The 22995-nt window shown below is 40.5% G+C and overlaps 1 protein-coding gene across 1 annotated transcript in view; it reads left to right on the forward strand.

Moving 5' to 3' along the window:
* Positions 1-22995, forward strand: part of LOC139473054 (RNA-binding protein Ro60-like) — a 58711-nt gene that overhangs the window by 10427 nt on the left and 25289 nt on the right. The window contains exon 2 of the mRNA XM_071255565.1: positions 16460-16665. Coding sequence (XP_071111666.1) covers positions 16460-16665 — 206 coding nt within the window. The remainder of the gene's footprint in view (positions 1-16459; positions 16666-22995) is intronic.

The raw sequence follows: 22995 nt of genomic DNA on the forward strand, positions 1-22995 counted from the left end.
CCCATCATAACATAAGGTGGGGTAATGACGATATTCAATAGCCACTCGATGTTTGCCTCGACCATAGTCCATTTATTCTCACCGTTGCGAATAATATTGTACGAAGTGTTTTTAAGGAGTCTACTAACGTCGACATCGCTTAAATCTTCTAGATTACCCGTAAATGTAACTTCTTTCCGCTTGTATACATTATCGTGTAAGTGTAAAGCGTATAACCTACCATTGGTACCGGGTTTACCGAATCCTTCTGTGTCTCCGAGATCGGAAAGCGCAATTGTATTACATTGTCTGAGCGTTCCAGGGCCTGATGCATCAACCATTATTTATAATATGGAGTGTTACACTTAAGTATCCTATATGTACAGGTTGGTGTTTTACATCTAATATAGAAGTTTTGAGGTCTGAAATAATACCCCGCTTTAATTTTTTATATTGTAATGGTGAGAAAGATTCCGTTCTACCGCTATTATATTTTTCTTCTCTCACTGGAACAGATCTGAGCAGAGTGAAGGACTTTCAAGTTGAATATTATTTGTCGTGCTTATTTGATCAAGATGGATGCACAACTCTTTATAGGGAACTAAATCGGGTAATTTAACCCCCTGATCTGATGTCTTGTAGAATATTATATCTCCGCGTGTAAATCCAAGTGTAACTGATAAGTTCGTGTAAATCTTTACATCCTTTTCTCCAGAGTCGAATTTCAGTATCCCATTCGACTCATTTTGTGTGATACTAATTCCATTAGGCTTAAAAACTTCATCATTGAGTGAGCATACGCTGTAATACCCATCAGGTATAATTATGCGAATGGAATCAATACTATCTTTACCAAATATAAACATCTCATTATTTTTTTTGCAGCATTTATATTGGTCCACAGCGGGTAATACGTTATATCGCATAGAGCTACTTCGAGTTGTCCATCTGAGTTGTCGATAGTATGAAGCAGTTCAATAGACTGACCATTTGTTATTCCCAGGAGTGTAACATACATATTAAATATACAATGATACTATATCATAACTTAAATATGGAATCAACCATTATTTATAATATGGAGTGTTACACTTAAGTATCCTATATGTACAGGTTGGTGTTTTACATCTAATATGGAAATTTTGAGGTCTGAAATAATACCCCGCTGTAATTTTTTATATTGTAATGATGAGAAAGATTCAGTTCTACCGCTATTATATTTTTCATTTTTCACTGGAACACATCTGAGCAGAGTTGAAGGACTTTCTAGTTGAATATTATCCGTCGTGCTTATTTGATCAAGATGGATGCACAACTCTTTATAGGGAACTAGATTGGGTAATATATCTCCATGCCGCGTTTCATTGGGTCCTATTGTTATTATTTCGCCTACTTATGCAAATCCAAGTGTAACTGGTAAGTTATCGTAAAAAAAAATTGTACCTTTTTCTCCAGAGTCGAATTTCACTGTCCCATTCGACTCATTTTGTGAGACTCATTCCATTAGGCTTAAAAATTTCACCATTGAGTGAGCATACGCTGTAATACCCATCAGGTATAGTAATGGCTTTTTTTTCATTTGATATAAACATCTTATTATTACCTCTCGCAGCATTTATATTGGTCCACAGCGGGTAATACGTTATATCGCATAGAGCTACTTCGAGTTGTCCATCCGAGTTATCGATAGTATGAAGCAGTTCAACAGACTGACCATTTGTTATTCCCGGGTGTGTAACATACATATTAAATATACAATGATACTATATCATAACTTAAATATGAAATCGACTTACATTACTAATCAATCGATTATAGTAACTGCCTCTGGTGCTGAGTTTACCGTTAAATTCCACGATATCTTTGAAAAATACAGTTTCACGGTTACTAACGATAAAATTGTGCACGATTTGTTTCTCAATCCGATGCAATTTTGGCAGAATCAGTTAAACTTTGCCGTTTGGTGTGCCACAACGGGATATGGTGTATCTGTTAATGCCCCAGGATTTAAACTATATAAGTCTGTTATATTATTTCACGTGTACTATCAGATTATACTTAAAGAAATTAATGCTCCATTACCGCTGGGTCCAGCGTGGAATCACGCAAATAATATTTATGATAAGAGGCCCTTTGAACGTATTTGTAATGAATTTAATGTTTCTACGAGTAAAGATTGGCGCATTGAAGGACCTAGCCATGGTCTAAGTATTCCGTACTCTGGACAAAAATCTACTAAAGAAAAAAGCGATTATTTAATTAAAAAGGGTCTGATCCCTTCAAGCTTTGCTCTCTCAAGCAAAGAGTTTAGAGCAGATCGTATGAACTTTGAGAGTGGCATTCCTTATATTATAACAAAGTTTGTGCATCCAAACGATACAACAGACGCGTGGAATGAATTTCTTAATGATAAAACGGAAAATAATTTTACTAACCCAGGATTTGAAAGAGCTAATGAATCGATAAGAACTTATGTATGGGCAATTCTCGGTGCGCAATCGCAAACACGAACGGGAATCCTCGGTACTGGGACGGCGTTCGATGCGCAAAAACAGTTTGTCTCTAACGTGGAGGACGCCATTAATTCACCAGTTGACATACCATCGTCTATAAAGCGTTTTCAAGATGCATTACAGTATGTTCAATCCAAAGTGGACTACGTTTATGCACCGGGACTATACATGTCTCCGAGTAATATGGAACTTAAGATCGGTCAAGTGATAGGCTATAATAATAAAATTGTAATCGCTACCGATCAACAAAAAACAGGTATAAATTCAGATATGAACGTTGAATTTATAATGCAAACGATCACGGGCGAAAATGGAATAGTCAAGCCGCAAACACCAACTATCGCTCAACCATCTACTGACGCACAAGTATCACCGCATATTGCGGCTAAAAATCAACAACATATCAATGAAAAAACAGCGCTTGTAGTAGGTGGAGTCGCGGCTGGTTTACTCATGATTTGGTTAAATAGTTCTTAGCGTATACGTACAAGAGCCCTGCAATTGCTACGATCAACCCCCACAAGTTTTGACTAAGCCAAGTGGTGGTCTTAGCTAATAAATTCAATAGCCAGGAAACAACACTCCCTATTATACCGGGAAGTGCGGCCGCGGCTTTTTCAGCGAGCTTTCTCAGTGCTGAACCTAATGCTTTTAAATGCTTTTTTATCCACTCTTTTATACCGTTTTTATCACTAGGCGGTGTGGGTGGCGTACCACCACCTGTACTGCCACCGGTTAACGAGAGAGTCAAAATCGATATAATAAATCCCAACGCGGTTAAAATACTGGCAATTGTTATTCCCTGTTCTCTGAACAATGTTTTAATTTTATCGGCCAGTGTAGTGTCATCGTTGAGGACTTGATCGATGGTTTCTCGTATTCGGCTGATTTGCGAACGAAGTGCCTTTCTATTACTGGAAGCTGCCTCGATGAGTGCCGATCTTTCCTCTTCTAAGTTACGAAATCTTTCCGCTACGCAGCATCTACTGAACTCATTGCCCGCCTGTTCAAGTTTTGTTTTCTATTGAGCTATATGTTTCTCGAGTTCGGATAGCTTGGCTATATTATTTATCAGTTCTCCCCGCATTGTTCGCAATGCCTTGTCAAGACCTCCTAAATCCCTAATACCAAACTCCGAATGTGGTACCTGTAACGTAGAATTATCGCAATAGGTATCTAAGATTTCTCCAAGTCCGTTCGAGGCCTCCATCGAGGCTGCTTCCAAATCATCTGTATTACCGAGTTCATCACGCACGGTTCGAAGAACCTTAGTAGTCTTCGCGGGAAGTTTTGCTCGTCAGTAGTCCACAAGACCTAATTCATCACGAACAAACACGGTGCCGTGTTTATTGGCTATCGTAGACAAGGCTAGGGGTTTACGAGTACGAGAATGCATAAGATCAATATCGGGTTGCCGCGTATTAGCAATATTCCTTTACCATCTATCGTAAACTTTGAATAGTCACGACCTATTGGGGTAACATAATTTTTATCTTCTTTTAAGGTATCGTAATAATAATCATTGACGTTTGATTGTAAAAGTTCATCGTTAAGACTACTAAGCCTGGTTTCATCGGTACTCCTCTTCGATTGGATTCGGATCATCTAAGGTGCTTAGATCAAAGTCATTAAGATCAAAATCACCCATTTTTATATTAAACGTATGGTTATATAATTTCAACATAACAATGTCTTCGCAATACAGACGCAAGTTAAACCCACAACGTAGACTTCGAGATCCATTAGGGGTCAGAGCAATTTGTCAGTCTGTAACTATAACTAATAACCCTAGTACCATCAATCAGAATCAAACGCTTCTGGTTCGATTTCCTAATCTCGGCGCACACAATGTGTTAGTTCCGGGAACTGTCCGACTAGCATTTACGATTAGTTTGACTTCTACCGACGTTAACAGGGAGCCCGTTCAGAACATTGGTCGTGCTATCGTTAAGAAAATCGCGATTAAAACATAACACTCAAGAACATATTCCTTGTGGGTTTGGATATATAGTTGTAAGGTAAGATGGAAAAAACAAACACGCCCGTGATTTACAGAGGTCCCGATGCAGCGGGAAAGTTCCTAGAATATCTACAAAACGAAGAGAGAATGATCAGGGAAAAATTATCGTGTAAGAAACCCATGTGTATGACGAGGGATGATTGGAGGGCCCACAAGAAGTCAACGAGTTGTCACGTTTGTAATAAACCCCTGGATGGGGATTCCGTAAGAGATCATTGTCACGGCACGGGTAATTATCGGGGAGCCGCTCATAACGAGTGTAACTTGAAACTAAAAATGAATTCTCAAACAATACCCATCCCCGTTGTGTTTCACAACCTTAGGGGATACGATTCACATCTCATTATGCAAGCTATCTCAAAGACCGACGGCGGTTTAATGTGCATTCCTAACGTTCTCGTTGACTAAACCTATACATTATAGGGACAAGGATGGAAAATCTAGAATAAAGCAAAGTAATGGGCTTAGATTCATAGACTCCGTACAGGTTCTGTTATCTTCCCTGGACAATTTAGCTAATGCGAATCAATATACCGATAAGATAAGTCATCATTTGTTGCTGAGAAAAGGTGTATATCCTTACGAATATATGGATGATTGGTGTAGATTCGAAGAAACTGAATTACCACCCCTCGAATCATTCTATAGTAACTTAACAGAATCTAAAATAACAGATGCTGATTATGAGCACGCTCTGACGGTGTGGGATAAATTAGGTTGTAAGAATTTAGGCGATTATCACGATCTGTACTTAAAAACCGATGTACTGTTACTCGCCGATATATTCGAGATATTTAGAAAGACGTGTTTAAAACAATATGGCTTGGACACGGCATGGTACTATTCCAGTCCCGGACTATCGTGGGATGCATTGTTGAAGAAGACCGGCGTAGAACTAAAACTACTCACAGATTACGATATGCACTTGTTTATTGAGAAAGGATTAAGAGGGGGTATATCGATGGCAGCGAAAAGGTATTCTAAGGCTAATAATAAATTAGTAGAAGGATATGATCCGAGTAAACCCGACACGCATATATTATATCTCGACGCTAACAATTTGTACGGATGGGCTATGAGTCAACCTTTACCCACGGGTGGTTTTGAGTGGGTCAATGTGAATAATATCCATAATAATGATGCGAATAAAGGGTACATACTAGAAGTTGACTTGGAATATCCAAGTTCGTTACATAAAGACCATAACGGTTATCCGCTAGCTCCCAAAAGATTAATGGTTAATAAAGATTGGATGTCGGAATATCAACGCTCCTTGGTGGGTAATAGTAGGTTAGCTAACGTAGAAAAACTCGTACCAAATTTGATGGATATGACAAAATATATAGTTCACTACAGAAATCTCCAGTTATATCTATCGTTAGGTATGAAATTAAAGAAAATACACAGTTCTAAAGTTTGATCAAAGCCCTTGGATGGAGCCCTATTTAAGGCTGAACACAGATTTAAGAAAGATAGCTACCAGCGATTTCGAAAAGAATCTATATAAGCTCATGAATAACTCGGTATTTGGTAAAACTATGGAGAATCTAAGGAAGCGTGTTGATGTTAAATTAGTCAGATCAAATGAGGAAGAAAGACTCGGGAAACTTATAGCCAGTCCGGCTTTTAACAGAAGCAAGATATTCGATAACGACTGAGCCGCGTTGCATATGCAGAAGAGTAATATAAAATTCAACAGACCGGTGTACGTCGGTATGAGTCAAAACACTTAATGTATGACTTTTATTACAACGGGCTTAAGAAGCAATACGACGATAGATGCGAGGTGTTATATACCGACACAGATTCTTTGTTGATGGAAATACAAACCGAGGATGTGTATAAAGATATGGCAGAAAAAATAGATATGTATGACACGAGCGATTACCCAAAAGATAATCCACTGCCCAGCGTAGTAAATAAAAAGGTGTTAGGTAAGATGAAGGATGAATGTGCTGGGACCCCTATAGCGGAGTATGTGGGATTAAGACCCAAGATGTATTCTATAAAAAAGTCCGATAATGGAGAGATAAGAAAAGCTAAGGGTGTTAAAAAGTATGTAGTAAAAAAGCATATCAAACACGAACAGTATAAAGAATCATTATTCAATGGTAGAACGTTCAAACACGAGATGAACTCTTTAAGAAGTTACGATCATAGGATATATGGATTAAGAATGAACAAGACATCATTATCCCCCTTAGATACAAAGAGATGGATTGATAATGATGGTGTAACTACCTATGCTTATGGTTATGGCGGTAATACCGTACCGTCGGGAACTATGAACAACTCTTCTCGTACAAATGCCCTACCCGGTCCATCTTGAAGATAATAAAGAATAGGCTCTCCTTTTTTCGTAACCAATCCACTAATGTTATACGTCTTAAGGGACCATATCTGATTGGTTGCGCGACGTAGGCCTCACCTGCCTGGTATAAATATCTTACCCTTACTCTATCCGGAAGTTTTCGTTCTTTGCCTCTCCTCAGTGCTGAAGATTCAGAAGTCGCGGATTTCATTTTAATTGCATCGGATGGTTTCTTCCCTATTAATCTTGTTACTTCATTATTCAGCGCTGATACAACGGCTGATAATCGTGTCACCCATTCGGTTGATCTCAATCGCTCGGATTTCATTTCGATCCCATACTGATAGCCAAACAAATGTTCCGCTAATGTCCTGTTAAATCTTTCGACAATAGCTTGACTGCGGTGGGCCTCTCTTTCACCACGGACGATTTCGACATTGTGCTTTGGGGAATGTTCAAATTAGTTACTGTCATTTAATCCAACGTTCTAACTTTCAACTGTCTCAACAGGACCATAGGTTTGGTTATATAACTCCTCCCGGTCTCTATATCTTAAGTTGTTAATCGGTAACTGCGGTCCAAATGTATCAACTTATTCATCTATTGTTGCAAACTTGACAGATTTAAACATATCTAATTGACCATGAACTACTCAGTCAGTCAAGCACCTGTATCAGAAATGTAAAACCAGCCATGTTTCATCTAGTCCCAATATCACTGAAAAATGCCTATGTAACGTGACATATAAATTTACTCACAAACAATATATTTTACGTGAGAGTGAAGCACAATTTTATTAAAGTTTTATTAACAATTTCATAAACTATAATAATATTAATATTAAAATTCATCATCACTTGCCAAGTTTATGAAAATGTCCCCATTTGGGAGATGTCACATATAAACAAGGATTCGAACTAAGTTTGATCGTCTTTGACACTGAGGTTTATCCCCACTTTGCCAGCAAACTGCAGAAGATTAACAGTGAGTGAGTGAGTGAGTGAGCATCGTTTCTATGTTTATACAAGAAAAGATGTCATGCCAAAAACGCTCACAGTAGTTAGTGAGTAAACTCATGACCTGTCATGACCTGGTTGAGTGACTTCCTCCAATCAACGTGAAAGGATTACCCACAGAGAATGAAAGGATTAAAGTCACCCATAAATCTTATCCTAACGTAGTACTCCAACTTCTAAATGCCTCTCAAAGAAGGATTAAAATCCTAAAGATATCCTATCTACGTGGTATAGGTACTCACAACCTCTAATAATAAACTGTTACGTTTGGTATCCCCAGCAATACTCACTATGGTCATTGGGCAAATGTAAAAATCACAAACCCTAACGAGATTCTGTCTACATGGTCACACCCGGTGATTGTGAAGATCTCAAAATCTATCAACAGTCAGACAGCATGGCTGTTCATATTCATTTACAACATCCTCTTATAATTAGTATAAAAGTGTCCCACACAAAACCTTCTTTTATTTATTCTTTCAAAACACAAAACAGAAAGTGGGGTGTGGGGAAATGGGATATATTCCTACGTGAAATAATGAGACATTAGTAGTGTTGACGGCTATATCATAATTGTGCTGTCTAAGCATAAATTTGGCGAACGAAAAACGTTATATTTGCAATCAAATGGAATGACTCGTGTGGGCAAATGAATATGTTCGCAATCCACAAACAATCATTTTATTAATGGCGAACATTTACCAACCCGCGACAATCGTGTCAACACGGGGGTTCCCCTATCTAAATTCACTACTGTTCTACTGTCCGCTAGCCACAATGGCTAGACTGGACCCTAGTGGAATGGTTCATGCCATAAAAGTCTAGCAACCGAACACTAATTAAGACGGGCCGACCTTGTATTTACGGTCTGGTGAACACAGCTCAATGGCCGCTCAATAACTCAAATTTCACATCTCACTGTTTTGTTTTTTTGATAAATTTGTCAACTTCAACTGGAACCCGGTCCTGTGTTACACGTTTCGCACATGCGTGTGCAACGGGTTGCACACGCAATGCACACCCGTGTCCAATGGGTGCTCACCCCGTGTGCAACCCGTTGAGCACCCGTGTCACATGCGTGTTACCCGCGTTCTCAACGCGTGTTAGGGGAATGAACTTTTAGGCAGTAGTGTACATCTACACCTCTGCCCGAACATTTGTCCCTCAATTGATTAAAGCTGGTTACTGTAGCATTTGAGTGGAGGTGTATATCCCCAATCTACTCCAGTGCTGCACCTGCCAAACGTTTGGACATGGATCCAAGTCCTGCCATGCCTCTGCTGTTTGTTACCACTGCGGCGACAAGCCCGAGGCCACTGACTGTAGGAAGGATGTGTAGTGTTCAAACTGCGGTGGGAACCATGGCTTCTTCAAAATTCTGTCCTGCGTGGAGTCCCAAATCATGAGAGTCAAAACTGAACAAACTGTCTCGTACCACAAAGCTAAGAAGGGGGTTGTAGGTCTTACTGCAATCACTTCTACTATTTCCTACTCTGCCGCAGTCTGTCGCCCTTCTGTTGCCAAAAACCAAAACCAAAAACTGTCAAAAATGTTGAGTCTCAGACTCCGTAACCAGGGACTGAACCAGAACCAGAAAGAGAGAAAATTATTTAAACAAAAGCATCAAAAAGAGCAGCTGCAAACACCAACACCAATACTGAAGGCTGGCTCTACTTTTGAGGTCCCCATAGAGGTCCATAACTCCTTTGGTCCTTTTGGACATAGAGGCAACTCCATCACCACATGAAACTAATAGGAGTACTACAAAGTCTTCCTCACGTCCGTGTGACATTTCTCCTGTGGAAGCATCACCATGAATTCCACAAAACATAATTCAACGGAATTGCAGAGGTCTCAAGAAGAATTTTAATGAAATACAACTTTTAATTCAAGATTTTAAACCATCAGCTTCTTGTCTCCAAAAACCTCATGGTGATAAAGCTACAGGAGGTTTTTCTATCCTAGTGAAGCAGGGCATAATCCATAGCCCTGTTCCACTCAATACTACTCTACAAGCTGTTGCTGTTTGTGTTACTTTGAACATTGTGTTTACACTGTGTTCACTGTATCTTCCACCCTCCTCATCTATCCGCCAATCAGATCTCCAGACTTTGTATGATCAGCTCCCAAAGCCTTGTATCATCATGGGCGATATAAACGGTCAAAAGTGCTGATACTTTTAAGAAGAGAAACTTCTTTGAAGATTTTGTCTCAAACAATGACTTATGCATCTTCAATGATGGTTCTAATACTTAACTGCATCCTGCCACTGGCACATATTCTGCTCTTGACCTGTCACTGACAGATTCAAATATTTTAAACGAGTTTGAATGGTCGGTCCATGATGATCTTTGTGGAAGTGACCATTTTCGAACAAACAATCCCGCTTACGAACCACCTTCAATAAGGTCGAACTTTGCAAATGCCAGTTGGTCTTTATTCCAAACATTATGTACAGAAAAACTACCACTTGACATTTTCAGGAATGTTCCTGATCCTTTACAACTATTTTCAGATCAGTTAAATGCTATTGGAGATGAAAACATTCCTAAGTTTTCTGCAAAACCTCATATACGTAAACCATGGCTTGATAATAATTGTAAACAAGCTTGGAAAAAAAGGAAGAAAGCTGAAAAATATTTCCGCTCACATCCCACCATCTACAACCTGATTGATGTTAAAATCACGGGCGCTAAAGCAAGACGTACCTTTGAACAAAACAAACGTCCAAATCTCATACATGGTAATACACAATTAACAACTAAATCTGCAATTGACAACAAGCTTAGTGAAAGTTTGGCAAATCATTCCTCAACATCAAATCATAACCCCCAATTTCAGACGTTTCAAAAACAACAGGAAAAGAAAAAGGTCAGTTTAGCTCTGATAATGGTAGGAACTATGATGAAAAATGTTCACTCCATGAATTGAATACTGTCCTACGGCAAGCTCATGACACTACAGCAGGAGCCGTCGTCCTACATTATCAGCTCCTGAAACACTTGGCCGAGACGCTGCTTAATATATTTGATGAAACATGGACAACCAAAAATTTCCGCTATAATCATTCCTGTACCAAAGCCTGGACGGGATCATACAGATCCATCCAATTAGCATCCTATATCAATAACTAGCTGTGTTTGTAAAACCATAGAGGGCATGGTCAACAATCGATTCGTCTAGTACTTGGAGACCAATAACCTCCTGAGTGACATCCTGTGTGGTTTCTGAAAAAATAGAAGTACCATTGACCATTTGGTGCATTTAGAATCATTTATTAAAAATTCCATTGTCAGCATATATTATACTGTATCAATCTTTTTTGACCTAGAGAAGGCACATGATACAACGTGGAAACATTGTATTTAAAAAGATTTCCATGAATTTTAATTCAGGAGGCATTTTTAAGCAACAGACAATTTCAAGTATGAGTGGGCTCTACACTGTATTAGACAATAGCGTTGATGGTTCACTTTTTGTGGATAATTTCAACATTTCTTGTTGTAAGAATATGAATACTGCAGACAGCTCTGTCTTAACAAAATTCCAAAATGGGCCAACGAAAATGGCTTCAAATTTTCTAAATCCAAAAACTGTATTCATTTATGGTGTAAATATAAACCTCACAAGGATCCAGATATATTTTTAGATTGTACTCCTATCAAGGTAGTAGTGGAGGCCATATTCCTGGGACTTTAGAATTGACTTTCACTTTTGAGTTCATTTTAGTATGAACCTTCAATCATCGAGTAGGGCCAAAACTGTGTGAGCGTCGGAGCTTACATACAATGTTTGGCACTCACTCGATGAAGGTTCATACTCCAATGAACTCACACAAAGTGAAGGTCAATTCTTATAATTTTTTGTATCACTATTTTGTACCTCAAAGGATCTAGATCTATACGCAATATTTAGTACGTGTGACTTCATGTTTGCACTGACAGCCATACAACAACCAGCTGTATCGCGGAATGAAATAGTTCCTCAAAACGAGAGGTGACATGGATGTGTGTTTGCTCAATGTGCTCTACAGGAACAACTTTTGTAGTTTCTTTACAACAAATGTATTCAAATTATATCCTCATTAAATGAGAAATGTCTGTTAAGAACTACCTCAGTAAGTCTGTCACAAAGACAGCACGTCGTAATACATTTACATGAAGTACATGATGTCAAAAATGCCTGACAAGATAAACGTGATGGGAGAGATTTCGGAAGTTGTTAGTGAACCTGTGGTGGTTACATGTTTTAGTTATCATTGATCAATTGGCCGATCATTGAAAGGTGATTAAAGATGTGTTAATTGGACGCTAAGGTAATCCATAGATTGCTGTAGACTATCACTGTCAGCCTCTTCGTTTTGTTCACTAAGATTCAGTCGTAGCGAGGATATTCGTAAACAATCATGCAGTCAAACTCTCTGACGTTACTCAATGTTTATACTGAAACGCTGAGTTTAAGATTAAAGGGTCTAAGTGATCAGAAAGAACGCTTCTGTATGTATTCATGCAAGGGAATTCCCAGGGGTTTCCCCAGGAATGTGGAAGTATCCCGTCAGTATTTACGTCATTTCAAGAACACGGTCTCATGAATGTATGATCGTCAAACTGTGTCGTTCATACACTTATGAACGTCAATTTCACGGTCATGTGATCGACCTCTCGTCCAATGGAAAAGCAGTTTATTGTGTAAACTTCAAGTAAAAAATTATTCATATTTGACCATCATCTTACATCCTTACCACATATCAAATATGTAAAGGCTATGTGCCTGAAGGATCTTGACTTGTTAAAAGTTGTTTATAACTCTGAGTTGGGAGGGGATCAGACAACACTTGTACAGATAGTTAATACACTCCAAACTAGACTATGATTCAGTTGTTTATGGTGGAGCCTGGGAATGCAATTTAGAAAAATTAGACACAACATGTACAATACACCACCAAGTCCCTGTCTTGGAGCCTTTAGGACCTCTCCTGTGGACAGCTTGTATGTGGAAGCCGATGAACCTTCCCTCGAACAACGCTGCATTAAACTATCACTGCAATACATCATTAAATTGCATACCAATCAGGCAAACCCAGCATACAACTGTTTTCAACCCTCTGTATAAAAACCTGTTTCAAAATTTGTCAAACCTGTTTCCACCACGTGGAATCAGAATTCAACCATACATAGATGTAAAATAGATGTAAATATTATATCACCTTACTGACATCCAAGTGGATCCCTTGTGATAAAAGGTTCAAAGAAATATTGCTTGACGGTGTGACTTTTGCAATTGCAAGGGATTCACATTATCAATCAGTAAATCTGAAAGATCTCTTCTCCCGTGTAAGCAGGCATCTCATCTTAAGTTATTTGAAAGAAATTGGTCTGTTTGATAAATTTTAAATATGTTTGTGAATAATTAATTGCTTGTTTTTAAATTTGGTGTGATGATTTTCCAAACTGACATCATTGAAGGCTCTGACCATGAGGTCAAAGTACCGTAAAATGATTGTCCCCCTGTGTGACACGTAATTCCCATCATAATGTTTTAAGCCAACTCACTGCTTCGTATTTTTTAATATTGGCTACTATTGTGCACAACCACCAGTGGCTAAAGTGTAAATCCTGCTGGGGTATCGTGGAGGAAGCTGAGGCACCGTAAGTCCCCATGATCCCCAGCGAGGTGGCCTAGCTTTGGTTACTGGATGCCTATGGGCCATGTTTTAAACTGTATAAATGAATTTGTTATGCCTGAATATGTTTGATAAAAAAAAATTAAAATAGAACTTTGCATTTGTGACTCACTTGTGGATATATCAACTTGGTCTCGTCTCTATATGGCTGAAATAATGCTGATGCGACGTTAACTATGAACTTACTCACTCACTAAGAATTGACTGCAATATTTTTGGCGTTAATGAAAATAATAACCGACATGCACAGACTGCTTATTTAATCATCAACAATGCAAAATCAGTGACATCATAATGCAACACAGAACCTCTCAGTGTATTATCAATATATCAGCCAATCAGGAAACTGTAGTCTGTTAGTGGGCATGGCATTTTTCAGTTTATAGGAACGCTAAAGAAATTACTTGGTTGGCCAATCAAATGCTACGGAATCACTTTCAATTTATTCATTGTGATTCATAGCCCTTGTTGCCTCACCTACTGTCTTGTACATTAGTAAACATTCATGTTGTGGATTTTCTTGTACTGTTTGTACAATTGTACATATATAACTACAATAATCAAATAATGGTTATATAAAAGAATAATTTGGAGAGTTTTCCTTGTTGAGGCATGACCTCACTGACAGCATTGCCATCTTGCTATTAAAGGTTACCAGTTGTTGCGGTATTGAGGTTGAAGTTGACTGTCACAGATACAGCCTGTAAATAACATCCACCTGACTAATGACGTGATGAAGTTGACAGTCACAGATACAGCCTGTAAACAACATCCACCTGACCAATGACGTGTTGAAGTTGACAGTCACAGATACAGCCTGTAAACAACATCCACCTGACCAATGACGTGATGAAGTTGACTGTCACAGATACAGCCTGTAAACAACATCCACCTGACCAAAGACGTGAAGAAGTTGACTGTCACAGATACAGCCTGTAAACAACATCCACCTGACCAATGACGTGATGAAGTTGACTGTCACAGATACAGCCTGTAAACAACATCCACCTGACCAATGACGTGTTGAAGTTGACTGTCACAGATACAACCTGTAAACAACATCCACCTGACCAATGACGTGTTGAAGTTGACTGTCACAGATACAGCCTGTAAATAACATCCACCTGACCAATGACGTGTTGAAGTTGACTGTCACAGATACAGCCTGTAAACAACATCCACCTGACCAATGACGTGTTGAAGTTGACTGTCACAGATACAGCCTATAAACAACATCCACCTGACCAATGACGTGTTGAAGTTGACTGTCACAGATACAGCCTATAAACAACATCCACCTGACCAATGACGTGTTGAAGTTGACTGTCACAGATACAGCCTGTAAACAACATCCAACTGACCAATGACGTGTTGAAGTTGACTGTCACAGATACAGCCTGTAAACAACATCCACCTGACCAATGACGTGTTGAAGTTGACTGTCACAGATACAGCCTATAAACAACATCCACCTGACCAATGAAGTGATGAGCTATTCAGGCAGGGGTGTTCCAACACCAACATATGTAAATATCGTCCAGTGATAATTTGTATTATGGGCCTGTGGCCTTTCATAACTGAATAAAGTCTGTCTGTCTATACCTTAACTGCTCTATGCTAACATCCCCTATAATAATATGATTGGTTATATATTACTTTTTACCAAACCTCAGATTTGTGATGTGTACAGCTTGACTGTTATGGAAGCACTGTTAGTTTATCATGCACAAACAAGACAAATACTAAACAGTATAAACTTTTCAAAAATGGTGACACTTATCACCCAATCTGTGATGATATTGCTGTTATTGAAAAATGGAAGTACTATTGCAACAAACTGAAACCTCACTGGCATTGCTTACAACAAATGGCAAATTGATAAAAGTGGTTGAGTTGTGAAATGGCGCATCAAAAACACACATGATGGTAAACCGAAAAGTTTGTGGCTTCACATGGAAAATCGAATCAAAATTGTTCAAGATTGTTCAAGATTGTTAGGAGATAAAATTATTCTGTTTTTATTTTTGATGTAGTTCATTATTGTTTAAACATTGTAAAATGTAACCTTTAGTTAAGTTAAAAACAGGGTAGGTTTATCGCCATTCTACGATGACTAAAATGCATTTTATGAATCACTCTTTTTCTTGCGCACATATTGAGTGCAGTAATGTGGTTGGAATGCCTTTGACTCGCAGTAGTTCAGCCCATCATTAGGTGGGGATTTCCTTGAGATAAGACAACTGAACAAGTTTTGTGTCTTCCGGTCTTTTTGGGTAATTGTAGTTCAAAACAAGTGAGAATCATCACAAAATTCAAATGATAATTAGATTTAGCTTTGCATGGCAAGATCAGTAACATAAGACTCTCCTACATTTAAATAGAATCAACTATGACCTAGATCCAGGTCCTGTGTGAAGTTTAAACTTAAAATAGTTGTTGATAACCACTCTACTATAACCAATTTGTAATTAGCCTGACTTTCCTGACTCGATACTCTGAGAGTCATGGGTGTAGTTGAGGAGGGAATAAGTGGCTGGACAGAGACAGCAACAGTGGTGTACAAGTTGGGGCTGTATATTAATCAATATTCTGCAGGATGGCAGAGGACAGACTTGTTGGTTTACATTTATGCAAGGGTCATCGCTTGCAAATTATTATTCTTCAATGTTAATTTAGAATCTCTTTGACTTCAATACACTTAGTCCAGCAATGCTCCACTTTGTTATCTCTCCCCTTTGGACGTCTTCACGTTGGTTCCCCCAAGAGGCCTCCAGGCGACAGTCACATTGTGGTTTACCAAACGCATCATTTGTCAATGTATTTAAGCAAGTAGACAGGGCTGGTAGAGTATGTACGTGGTAGCAGTTGATTACTGTTCTAAATTGTAAACATTTTTGCTTTGCTTCTGTAAGTGAATAGTTTGATGTTTGATTGCAGATGTTGGAATTGTGTTGAAGTACCTGCTACGGGGCCTGTCTGCAGCCAAAGAAGCTGGAAATGAAGACATGGCTGATCTGCTGAAGTACCTTGAAGCTGTAGACACTGTAAAACACTCATGTGATGAACACCAGGTGGCTATTCTCATCAGAGAGCATGGTCTTTGTAAGGAGCAAATACCAACAAAACTACTCAACTCATCAGAGGTGAATTGGAGCAAGGCATTACATAGGATAGTTTCTTTGTTCAATGTAAATGTTTAAAATGTTGTTTTCTTCTTCATCAGTGAATGTTTTACTCATTTCTAATTTTTATTTGGGCCACATTATGTCATTGCCCATGGTTTTGTGTGTGTCATTGTCCATCATCATCCATGAACAAGCTAGCCTCTCTCTTTGATAACAAGATCATTGAAGTGGATTGAGCTGACCGGTGTTCCTGACTGGAACAGGGCCCATGCATGGCTTACGGATGAGGGTAAATTAGAAATGATAACTTTACCAATACATACTACAGCTGGCACCGCATGGCTGAAGCTTGAGGTAATTCAAACGAAAGTACTTTCAGCTTTGTTATTATGATAGCTAGAGATGTGTGAGTTTCTATTTGAAAGTTGTCCTGTACTGGGTAATTTTTCTAAAACCAGAAGTGCTTATGACATTGTTATTAAGTAACTTCTGGCATAAGACATTCTCTCTATGGGAATTTTCTTCTTAATGCGGAATTAATGTAAAAGACCTTATAACTAGTTATTAGTGTAACCAAAGCCAAAGAACTAAGTTGTAGTGCAGTATACTTTGTCAGGGTTCAAAGCTGAATATAAATAGATAGTGATGAGGTCAGCTATCTCCTTGGTAATGTCAAAATGGTTCAGGATCCCTATTTCTCCTGTTTCTGCTGTAGCATTCAGGAAAAGGTTTGGGACAGGTCTGCTTCTGTTCTTGCATGTAATGCAAACATCTTTCTAACTCTGATAGCACTGTAGGCAACAATGATAGACACCATGGAAAAAGATGGAACATACACTTAACCTAACTTGAAATGCTCACTTGCAGCATTTCAGTTTCTAGCTTTGAAAAATGTGGCAAACCTGCTGATACCAGACAATCTTAGTCAAAACATAATATCAGTAATATAGAGGATATTTCATGTGTCGAGTGAAGTATCATGATTCTCTCATCGAGTGAGGGGGAAAAAGAGATATTTTCACAAGTGCTGCAGCCATGAGTGCCTGCATGGTGCCTGTTGCAGTCAATAGACTCCCAGGTGACATCTCTTTTGATGACCTAGATTGGTGTGGTATCCCTCCGTTTGCACGGTCATCTGCCATATGCTGATTTCACAAGGAGCAGAGCTGCTACGTGCTTGGCACCATGGCCATACGCCCCAGAGAGGCGCTCGGCACCACATTCCGTCACATCGAGAGGCGCTTGGCCCCCTATCCCAACACACTGGAGAGGCAACAAGAGATGCTCTAGAGAGGTGCTTGGTGCCACATCCAGTCACACAGGAGATCAGACACAGAAACACCCACTGGAGAGGCGCTCGGCGCCGGACTACGGCCACACCACTGTGAAAGCACCACTGCTTGCCCTTACAGTGAAGTGAATTTCAGTCGAAGCAAGATAGTACTTCGATGGGTGACCACTTGGGGACTCTTCATGCCGTAAAGCGCTTGTGCAGCTGAAACTAACTAATCTGTATTTTATTAAAAGTTAGGGTCACTTGCAGCGACATGAGAGGACACATACACAAATTGTGAAAACTTATCCTGCATTTCTCCTAAATGCAGTTACTGCTGTTTTGTGACAGAAAGACAAAGCTGTTTGAGGTCCAGCTGAAAAAGAAGTTGCTGCTACGAGTTGTGCAGCTCATCCAATCCCATCACATAGCGCTATGGGGCTGAAATAATGCAGACAGTGCTCCAGACGCTGAAGACCATACTGATGACAACGCCTGTCTATGATCACCCAGGCTCCAACTACTCAGAGATCGTTCTTCCCAAAAGCGTGAAACCTGTCATCAGAGCCAGTGCAGTGCCAATGCTGCTAAGCAGCTACACAGAGCTCTTGGCCCCCACCTCAGCTGAAAAGGCGCCTTCTACATCTGCAGCGTCGCTTGGCTTGGGTAAGCCGTCTTCCTCTCAGGTCCCTTCATCACATGAGTCAGCTTGACCCGGAGTTTCCTTCAGGTGATCTTCCAAGTTGGCACACTCTAAACGCTGATCCAGATGCCGTTAACCTATCTGCTGCTCATTTGTAGGATCCTTGGTAGAGGATTACGAGACATCCTCTGAGTTGGACACCAATCTCATTCTCAGCCTTACCCAGATGCCGGACTTAATGGCAGACCGCCTTCACCCGGCCCGGGCATGGATAAACGAGACAGACTTTGGTCCAAGCCTTCCTCCTTTCCACTGGATCTGATGAAGAAGGATCTAGCCTAAGCATTGGATGAAGAATTTGCAATATCATCATTATCGTTTGCATTCAATGTTCCTTGGTTTAGGAAGAACAATTTCCCTATCCATGCTTTGGAGGTGGCTGACATGGTACACAAACCAGGATGACGATCTCCATCATATGATAGGGTCGTCTAAGCCAACAACTATCCAGATACTTGACACGCCTTTGGCTTTCATACAATGGAAGTCTGAACTTTCCTCAAGCCCTTGGCAGCGCCTGGCCTCATGGTGGGGTTTCTGTGAAAGTTCCCACCAAATCTCCCTGTCTAATCGGTGTGAGTTCAACGTTGGCTGAACGATTTCACAGAGAGGGTGATAGTACGCTCGTAGAATTTGCTTCATGTGGCTTCTGGTAGACATGATCTGTAGCAAAACTTGAAGATCATCACAAATTCTTGAGGCATTAGAAATTTGACAGAATTGTCATATGCTACCAGGTACCCACTTCTCGGGATCATCATTCACAGGACAGGACCAGACGACACATATATCATGGCGATCAGCTTGTTCCTACACTAGCCACATCACACATTCTACACAGAACTTGGAAACACCACTTGTCTGTCTACCATACAGTTCACAGTGGATTGTCTTGTGTGTGGAACTTGAACCTTGTCTCTGGATAAATGCGGTACTCTAGGTTACCGAGCAGGGTATTGTAAATGTTGTGTCAAGAACTCTCTGACTGTAAACATACCCAATTTGAATTAGGTCAGCTGGCCTAATGCTAGCTGTACAGTGTATGTGTACAGATTGGTTTCATGATTTCTTGTACGTAATGCTGCAACCACTCTATCGCTCCATCAGATGCCATCAATGTGACCGAGTCACTAACTTCAGTAGACCACTGATGCCAACATGCGGAGTAACGAGGCACTTCCATTCATCATCACCTCGATATTAGAAACGATCGCCTTACTTCGTACCTATAATACTTCAGACCCAAGAATTATATATACTCAACAACAAAAGTTCCTGTGACACCAATATTTTAGTGTTTATTTTTGAAACAAGTAAAGTTTGGTTTTCAATATTGTAGTACATGTATGGAATCAAGTCACAAAAACCCAACTGCTTCAGAAAAGCATACATTACAGGCAAAAGTTGACATTTGTGCAAGCCCCATGCTTTTCACTACTCAAGAATGGGTATAAAAACATGTGCGTTAACGGGATTCCAAATGCATTGTTTAGCATCGTGCTGACAACAACCACTCAGAAAAACAACAAAAATACGAAATTATTCAACATTACGAAATGCCACGACTGTCCTAAAATGAGCGCCTGTGAGCCATTGGTATGCTTGAAGCAGGATCGAGTCAACGTGATGTTGCAAGACAATTTAACGTCCTCAGAAACACCATTTGGTGATTATGGCAACGTTGGCATCAGACGAATACAGTCAGAGACCATACTCAGAGATGCAGGCCACGCGTAACTAATAATCGACAAGAAAACTTGATTCGAACAACACACCTACGAAATCGATTAAGGCCAGCAACAGTGACTGCAAGAAGCATCCCTGGCCTTCGACAAATATCTTCACAAACCGTACGTCGTCGCCTCAGATGTGCAGGGATTGTCGCCAGAAGACCCGCCAGACGTCCCATTTTGACAGGAAACCACCGTCAAGCACGTCTACAGTGGTGCAGACAGCGTCTACGCTGGCGGCCATGCAGTGGGGACAAGTTCTATTCACTGACGAGTCTCGTTTTCACCTCAGCCACAGCGATGGACGGATTCGAGTGTACCGACGTCGAGGTGAACATTACGTCAATCATTGTGCCTTGGAAGAAGATCGGTTCTGGGGCGGCAGCGTTATGATATGGGGTGGGATTACAGCAAGACAGAAGACCCGTTTGATAGTGGTAGAGGGAAATCTCAATGCACAGCGCTACCGCGACGAGATCATCGGCCCTGTTGTTCTACCATTTTTGCGTCGTCATGGCCCAGGCACCTTTCAACATGACAACGCTCCCCTGATCTCTCACCAATCGAGCACATGTGGGATGAGATGGATCGGCGCCTTCGACGTAAGCCATGTGTTCCACAGACACTCAAGGCACTTCGAAACATGTTCCAGCAGATATGGACAGATATCCCACAGGATCTTGTGCGACGCTTGGTCCATTCCATGAGACGAAGATGTGTTGCTTGCATCGCAACCAGATGCACGTTATAACACACGTTATTGATTTGTAAATTGACATTTCGGCATGTTCATGTTTTTTTTATGAAATCACGCATTTTCTGAAGTCAGTATGGCAAATTAAACCATTTGAACACTAACAGGAGTCATTTATCTGTTGCAAACCGAAATTGTTTCAGATTTTGTAAAAAACATAACTTTGCATTAAATCTTATTCAATGTCGCAGGATTTTTTGTTGTTCAGTATATATTCTACTGGATACAGCTTCGTCTTCCCAAGACCATTATGTTAATGCCTCGGCAATCAGTTGGGGAGCGTAATTATTTCGCCTACATTGGATCTAGCATTGGTTTGCAGATGAACACAAGTTTCCATGTATCGTCAAGGCATAATATGAGCAGAAACCCTCCTGAAGTTGACTTTTCAACTTTACTATCTTGTGGACAGCCTAATCTAACTCTGCGGATCGTCAGAGACAAGTGCTTCTGGGGTTGCTCACTTCAGCCCAGGATTTGACGAGCAGAGGTCGCCTACATCTGCTTTAACAGTTCCATGAGATGTCAGGACCCTTGCCTATCTGTTGCTCTACTGCTTCACCTCAGGAGCCATGTTGGACAGTAGTGTCCCTTTAAGAGAGTTATCCCTGATGCCCCACCTGTTTGTAGATGCTTCTCTGCAGGGTTGAGTGGAATCAGGAGGACCAGACGACCTCAGGGCTGTGGTTGGGCGCACAGCACATTTTGCACATCAACAACCTCAAGTTGGGGACACACATTCTCACTCACTCCTTTTCCATCTGGTAGATCGGCTGGGCCTTCACTTCCTGGTCCTGCACATTCCCAGGTGTAGGAACCTGGCAGATACTCAGTCCAGGTCAGGAAGTGAAGCTACATCCAAAGGTGTTTCTTCTTATATTTCATTGCCTTGGTCATCTCAACGTCAATCTCTTCGCCACTTGCCAGAACTACCAGATCTCATCTTATGTCTCCCCGATCCCAGACCCGCAGTCTTTCGACGTGGACGCATTCAGCATCTCTTGGGAAGGACTAGGGTGTACTCTTTTCCGCCACCAGTACTTCTTTCCAAGGTGATGCAGGAGATCAGGGTAGTAAGAGGCCTCGCTCTGATTTTGATCGTGCCTTGATGGCTGGCGAAAAGGTGGTTCGTAGACTGCAGAAATCTTGCAGGAAACGATCCACTACCTCTACCATGGTGGTCCACATACCAGTCAATCTGCACAGCAGGTTACCACACCCAATGCCAACCAGTTTTCATCTACACACCTGTTCATCTTAAGAGAATTCTAGGTGCAAAAGGCTATTCAACATGGGAGGCTAAGGCTATTGCTGTGGCGCATCATGGGCTGTGGAGGGATTTCATTGCCAAGAATCAATTACCAGGACCAACCAACCGTTCTTTTTCTATCCCACCTTTATCATCGATCGTTGGAGCCGAAGACAAGGAAGCACTCTTCTTATGCCCTGTGCGTGCATTATGAGTTATATCTGTCGCTTAAAGACTTTGTCTGGTGCTTGGAAATGCCTTTCCATCTTCCCTTATCCCTGACCTCCATGACTGAAGATAACCTATATCTATATGCCTCTATGAAGGCTGTACACAGTAATTGCTGTATTAGAGCCATCGTGGAAGGATGGTTTTTTCTGAGGTCAGACACTGTCTTCGCAAGCCACTATCTGAGGAAAGTGACCTATCAAGATTTTGAAGGTGTTCATAGTTTTGGTCCTCTGGTCACAACCCAGCAGATCACCAATCCTCTTCGCCATTAAAATGTTCCTACTGTCGAGAGCCAGCCTTACCCACCTCGCACAGTGTTCGCACATCTGGCAGGGGGGTTATTCTGCTTACCAGCAGTTTAGCTTGGTAAATCAGATTCTAGACTTTAGCGTACACTCTTCTGCTGCT

Source organism: Haliotis cracherodii, unplaced genomic scaffold (assembly GCF_022045235.1).
Source record: "Haliotis cracherodii isolate W230 unplaced genomic scaffold, xgHalCrac1.p SCAF_26, whole genome shotgun sequence".
Lineage (NCBI taxonomy): Eukaryota > Metazoa > Mollusca > Gastropoda > Lepetellida > Haliotidae > Haliotis > Haliotis cracherodii.